Source organism: Branchiostoma lanceolatum, chromosome 15 (assembly GCF_035083965.1).
Source record: "Branchiostoma lanceolatum isolate klBraLanc5 chromosome 15, klBraLanc5.hap2, whole genome shotgun sequence".
In the NCBI taxonomy this organism is placed as follows: Eukaryota; Metazoa; Chordata; class Leptocardii; order Amphioxiformes; family Branchiostomatidae; genus Branchiostoma; species Branchiostoma lanceolatum.
This window is the reverse complement of record NC_089736.1, coordinates 7,753,862-7,759,949: the sequence shown is the minus strand read 5'-3', so window position 1 is coordinate 7,759,949 and position 6,088 is coordinate 7,753,862. Positions and strand designations below refer to the sequence as shown.

Below are 6,088 nucleotides of genomic sequence, written 5' to 3'. Positions count from 1 at the left end.
TGCTGATTGCAATAATGCCACAGTTTGTCAAACAAGTAATCTAAGTTCTTTATCGTTGTCATCTGAGTGGTGCCAACAGCCAAACTAATTTTACTCTGATTACACATGGTTTACTGTACGGGGCCCTTTGGCATTGTGGTGAGCCACTTTGGTCACCTCAATTTGCTCTTGTGGAAGGCAGTTAGTGGCAGGAGATCATATCTCAGATATTACATCATTACCGCCGTGGGCACTTATGCAAATGCAGCCTGTGACGTCAGTGAGTACTGGACAATGAATGTGGGTATCATGACCCCAGCGTTCTGTAGAATAGATGTCCACTTTGTATATGTGTAGCGTGGTTTCACTTTATCTTATACGCGTGAGTCGTGACGATACTCAAGGAGTACAGCAGACATTTTTGCGTGATGGACTACATGTGACACATCAATGTCACGGCTAAGTAGTCATTAAAGTCTTAATCATGCTATCCTTCAAGTATTACATTACCGAGGCAAATCTTTGAAACATTCTTCCTAATTGAGAATCTAAGGTCTATAGCGAATGTGATGATAAAATACGATTCTTCTTCAACCACCTGTGTTACTCTGTTGAATCTGTATTTGATAAAAATACACGTAATGCTTCGGTCACAATTAGAAAAAGGGGTACCACCGGGTATAGTTTACGCTAGTTTTGGGCATGGTCGGGCCCCGGGATATTCTTAACTCGGAGTTAAAATCTACCTGGGACCCGGTAACAAATAGACGCTGTAAGCTAATCGTGAGAACACTGAGAGGTTCAATTCAATCGGATGACTGGTATAGTTGCATATGGGGATCCTTAGGAGGTGATGGACAAACTAGAGAATTTCTTCATCAGTTAGATGACCTAACTACGCATGTCTGTAGTCGCTATGCTCGCGAATGAAGATCATGATGATGATGATGATGTTAGATGTGTGCTCGATCGTTATCAAGGGGAACTTGATTCTGTTTTTTTCTCTCTATCTTCACAGTTCAATGGCCGTGAGACAGGTTGCTGTCGCGGTGCTGGTCGTGGCGATGCTGTTCCGCTGTCGCGCGCAGAAGCCGGCGTGCTGTGAGTCCGGTTCGTGCGTCTGTCCGTACGTCAGCCGTCTGCACAGCCCGGGGAATCATGGGTACGGCATTCTAACCACCGGGAAGCGACAGTGGAGACACGGGCCGGCCACGCTCTCACCGAACCAACTTCTGACAACTTCTCACGGAGAGGGGGCGCCGATACCGGGTCACACAGATAGGTAAAATATCATATATTCATATTCATATGAAGGAAGAATTATCATCTGTGACGGTAATCGACATAATTAAAGTTTTACACGTTATTTTCGTACACAATAAATCCGCACAGAATATAAAGCACTCACCAACAAGCTTTCGGCCAGTCCTCTGACCCTTCTCAAGTTGAAATGACCCGACGCCTATGTCACGTGACCTGAACGAAAGTGTGACGTCAGCGAAGGGTCAAAGGTGACCGGGAAATAAAGTGAAATAACTGAACTTGATTTGAATTTCAACATGAAATATGCTTATGATAATAGTTAATTTTGCAACTTGTGCCTGAACCACCAATTGTAAGTATGTGGACAATAGGAAACATATATGTGACAAGGACAGTGATTGAAAATATTGTAAAAAGAGACCGATTCAATTACTAGTGTTAGCTATATCTAGAAAAGTAATGCAATATATCACAGCTATATGTACAGGACATGTGATTTATCATAGCTATGCTTAACAATCACTTGTATACAGTTAATGTATATACTTTTTGAATACCGTGATCCGGCACCAGCAAGGAAGAAATGCACTTCCCAATACACTTCCTGTGATTTATCCGACGCATTGTCATTTCTATCAAAGGCTTCGTGAAACGAGAACTACTGAAAGACGCTTTCGCTTGGAGAATGTTTTGGGGGATTTATACTGACACGAATCCATAGGTATACGTTCATCCTAAAGCTTTTTACTCATTTGGTTTAGAGCAGGAGCCACTGAGTCTGCAACTTAAAGGTGCATAATGGCTTTAGTGAAGTGAAATGTAACTTCAGGACCCCAAAGTAAATGTAATACATTCGTGCCTACCCACACACTATGATCAGGGAGGGTACTGTGCTCTCAATTGAATAAGGTTGCCAGGTCTCCCGGCAAAGACGTGTCAACATAGGAGCTTGAGACGGAAAGGTAAGCTTAGTACCAGACGGAAGCCTCGGAGGGCTAAGCTTTTAGAAAAGCACAGCAAGCGATCATCTGCTGCAATGTAATCTGTGCGACTGGTCCTACTGTAAAACTCGATGAGTTGCACAACTGTTTATAGAGAATTCTTGAGATGTAGGCTAGTTTTTGGAGTTTAAATTAACAATACTCGCTCTACGTTTGATATCGAATGGTTAAGTCTGGTCCTCCTGGTGATGCAGAGGCGCCCACAAGTCGACCAAAATGCTCGCTGAGAGCCATGTGTGCAATTACGTCCTAGACTCAATAATGACCCGGCATTCCTCGAGAGATGCCGGCTCTGGTTCTATACGACACCGTTGCCAGTGTGATGGATGATTGTCGGAACTTCGTTTGATCTTATAAAATATCTCACAGGACGTGTTGTTCTACAGGCACATTGATAACTATCAAAGTGAAACCAGCTTTAACTGTAGGAAAATAACGATCAAAATAGATGTAGTGATGTCGTCATTATAGCTATGGAACTGGTGGTGGTGATGGTGGACGTCGTCATCAGCTGATAATCTTTTACTTATTCTAAGTAGGATAGAATAATCCTCAACGCGAGATGAAACTGTGCATCGGCATGTAACTATGCACATCAATAACCTTTGGTAAAAACCGTAAGTTTTAATTGTTTCTCTCGTGAGATAACCATTGATTGCCAGTGACCTATGCCATAAGCCGATGTGAGTAAAAATACTCTATGCACACAACCAAGTGTTTTATTCAACATTCCTCAGGGCAATTCTGGCCTGTTCACTTTGAACTGCAGCTATAGGTGTCGCTGCATACAGATGCGGTCCCAAACGTAACCTGATGAAACCATTCACGGACATACGCTGATGTGTTTCCTCACGTCGTGGTCCATCTGTCTTGTTCAATAACAAGACATCGTGTCTTGCGACAAGTTATATAATCACAAAATAAAAAGAGGAATCCCCAGAAATGATATTATATTCATATCTTCTGCTTCAGAGATGACCCCGTCATCAGTGTCCGTGTCAGACTGCACCGCCTTGCTGAGCGACTCCATAACCTCAGAGGTACGTACACCGTTGCAGTCTCTTATATGACTTTGGCAATTTTGAAAATAAAGTTTTCTTCCATTTCGACGACACTTAACGAGTGATATGCAATCAGAACTCAGTCTTTGTGTAAGTCTACAATTGTAGTGTTTATTTTCCCGTGAAAGTTGGATGATATTCACGCCCTTGGAATGAGCCCTATTTTATTGCAGCATGTTAACAGCATGAGTAAGATTACAAAGCAAGAAAGGTTCATTGACTTTGTCTCTTATACGGCTCCCAGTACTTATAGAGCGATGAACTTTTATGGACCTCAAAATACAAGAATGGCATATGGACATCATGAAAAGACGAAAGACTTTGTCTCTTACCATCTAAGCACTGAAAAGCAACAAAAAAAATCGAAGTTTGAACAGCAAACAACTCTGTTACCGGCTAGTGGCATCCGGGAAAGATATTAGGTTGTCAACAACAGCAGCAGAATTATGTAGCATGGTTAGGTACCAGTATAGTACTAGAGGGCAGTTTCATAAGTGTGAAATGCAAAGTGGTCGTTCACAGTTCATCTCTACGAAAACTGATAAAATTTCTTCAGAAGGATGAAAGGATTGATCAACAAACGACAGCCTTCTATCCAACGCCTCAGGAGAAAAATTAGCAATGAAACAGGGGGGATTGAATAGGTTACTTGAGGAGGTGGCTAACAAAATAATCGAGATTTTATTTTCTTTTAACGTAGATGGAAAAGGCTTACGTTAATCCATGACTTTAGGAGCGATGATCCTGAAACAATTAGACTGTAAGACACGCCAATGGCAAGTAATTTGCGGGGATCATAAAGATGTGATAGAGAGATGAAAAAGTCATCATATTGTCAGGCTCTTAATGCGTAGCTTATGTTTTACTCCATTCATAAACAACCAGCGCTTCGAAAGATGAGGAAAAGTCTCAGCTCTTGACGCCAGCATCATAGCGATGGGGGTGGAAGACTTAGACTTAGCTTCAGAGTTTTCATCCGGTTATCCATCTTGCACAGACGTCCATGCAGCTCAAACGGTAGCAGCCTCACAGTTGAGCTCCTGATTCCAATTAGTTGGCAACTGGTAGACCCTGTTTAATCCTGGGCAGGGCATCACAGTTGGGGCTGCACCCGTCTTTCGGAAGGGAGGTAAAATGGGGCCTCATGTTCCAGGAGGTGCCTCGAGCACGTTAAAGGGGACGGCCTAGCAACCCCTCCCTGTACAAATATACCCTGCTACTGAAACAGCAAGGGAACGTGCTGATGCGATCGACCAAAATCAAGTTTACGAACTTTTTGTGCTGAGTTTAGATGATGATCCAACAGGTGGATCAGCCCCACCTAACAGGCAGACTCAGCATTAAGTAAGACATGGGGGTGCCTCCGTACACTTATCCCTTAATCGCACCATTCATCAACCCTTCCGCGCCTGACTCACTCCGTGCCAGAGAGATCTGTATCGTGCTGCAAACCGCGGAAACAAACAGACATGCTGGCACCCAGAGAAGGCCGCTACCGTCTGTGGCAGTCTGGATAGGTCACAGAGAGGCAGAAACGCCAGAAGACACGACAACCTCGTTCAAAGATCTGTATCCAAATCACTTCCTGTGATATGGGAAACGCTGGCTTCCCGTCACGATGGTTTCTAGTGGCTGCATTAGCCTTTGGCAGAGTCTTGAGTCTAAGTGTGCTAGGACCGAGTATGGCGTCGCTCAACGACTTAAGAGCTATATTACAAGCTAATACAGCTAGTAGGGGAAACGTGTAAATGTTGCACTAGCTAGTGCTGCTTCAGCGATTTCACATGCCTTAAAGGTTTATCTTGTAACATATTTTCTCGTTGATGTCACAGAGAAATCGTTGACGAAAGCTTCACGACTGTGGCCGAGCTCTGGTCGGGGAGTGACCCTGGTGAAACAGCCGCCGGCGTTAATACAGCATCGCGCCGCCATGGATCAGCGGTAGAACCGATGGAGCGGCACGGGGACAGGGCAACCAGTACTGGAGCAGATCAGCAAGCAAGAACGACATTTGAATAATAACGTCTTTATGATGTCGTTATGACGAAGGTAGTTCCGTGAAAACATGGAATAAAAGAGACGAGAATATAAAGATAAAACTTTGGGTGTGTTGTTTGACTACTCCTCAAGTATCTTTATGATCACAAGAACAGATGTTATATAATGAGGAACCAGTTATATAGAGTTACGCGCTTCTCTCTCCTCGATTGTGACCTGGTATCACAACTTGATAAAATCTTCAAACATGCGATTCAAAACCAACTTAAAGCAGAGAACGGCAAGTTTTGTTAAAATATTATCCAGTCATTAATGATTTCTATATCTTATGGTTCTATATCTTGAGCACTAGGTAAATGCCATATGTAGAATCATATTATCTTTGAAAAGAAATCTCCTGATGGAGGTTGGAGAAATCAAATCTGTTTGTTTCTTTATTTTTTCATGAGAAGCTCAAGCCTGCAGGCCGCTTTTCACCGAGATTATAAGGGAAGAGGTACGGGTCGTGTTTACTACTACACACACCACTAGCTTGACTGAACAATCCGTTCGGTTAGTAACTCGGTACAAGGTAGTGCACAATTAAGAGGCAAAAGGCACATTCTTTCTGTAGGAGATTTCAAACCCTGAAAGAAAAAGGAACAAGGCCTAGCTATGACAGTATTTGGTACCGTACGTCTGAACTTGACACGAAAAGATCAGCGCACATAAGTCGTTACCAAAGTCTCCACGGACAGTAAAGGTGAAAGGATGCCCCAGTTCATTTAGTCTCATTGCCAGACATTG

At 43.2% G+C, this 6,088-nt stretch overlaps 1 protein-coding gene across 1 annotated transcript; it reads left to right on the top strand.

The window, feature by feature from the left end:
* The first annotated feature begins 919 nt into the window (after positions 1-919).
* LOC136420878 (uncharacterized) lies at positions 920-5,690 on the top strand. The gene is made up of 3 exons (XM_066407994.1): positions 920-1,261; positions 3,216-3,283; positions 5,137-5,690. Exons 1-3 carry the CDS (start codon positions 921-923, stop codon positions 5,247-5,249), a joined length of 522 nt encoding a protein of 173 aa, XP_066264091.1. The 5' UTR covers position 920; the 3' UTR covers positions 5,250-5,690.
* Positions 5,691-6,088: the final 398 nt, after the last annotated feature.

Coding starts and splice junctions, on each gene's coding strand:
- LOC136420878 (XM_066407994.1), top strand. CDS start 921: ATGATGATGATGTTAGATGTGTGCTCGATCGTTATCAAGGGGAACTTG. Junction 1,262..3,215: donor ATACCGGGTCACACAGATAG/GTAAAATATCAT, acceptor CTTCTGCTTCAG/AGATGACCCCGTCATCAGTG. Junction 3,284..5,136: donor GCGACTCCATAACCTCAGAG/GTACGTACACCG, acceptor TTGATGTCACAG/AGAAATCGTTGACGAAAGCT.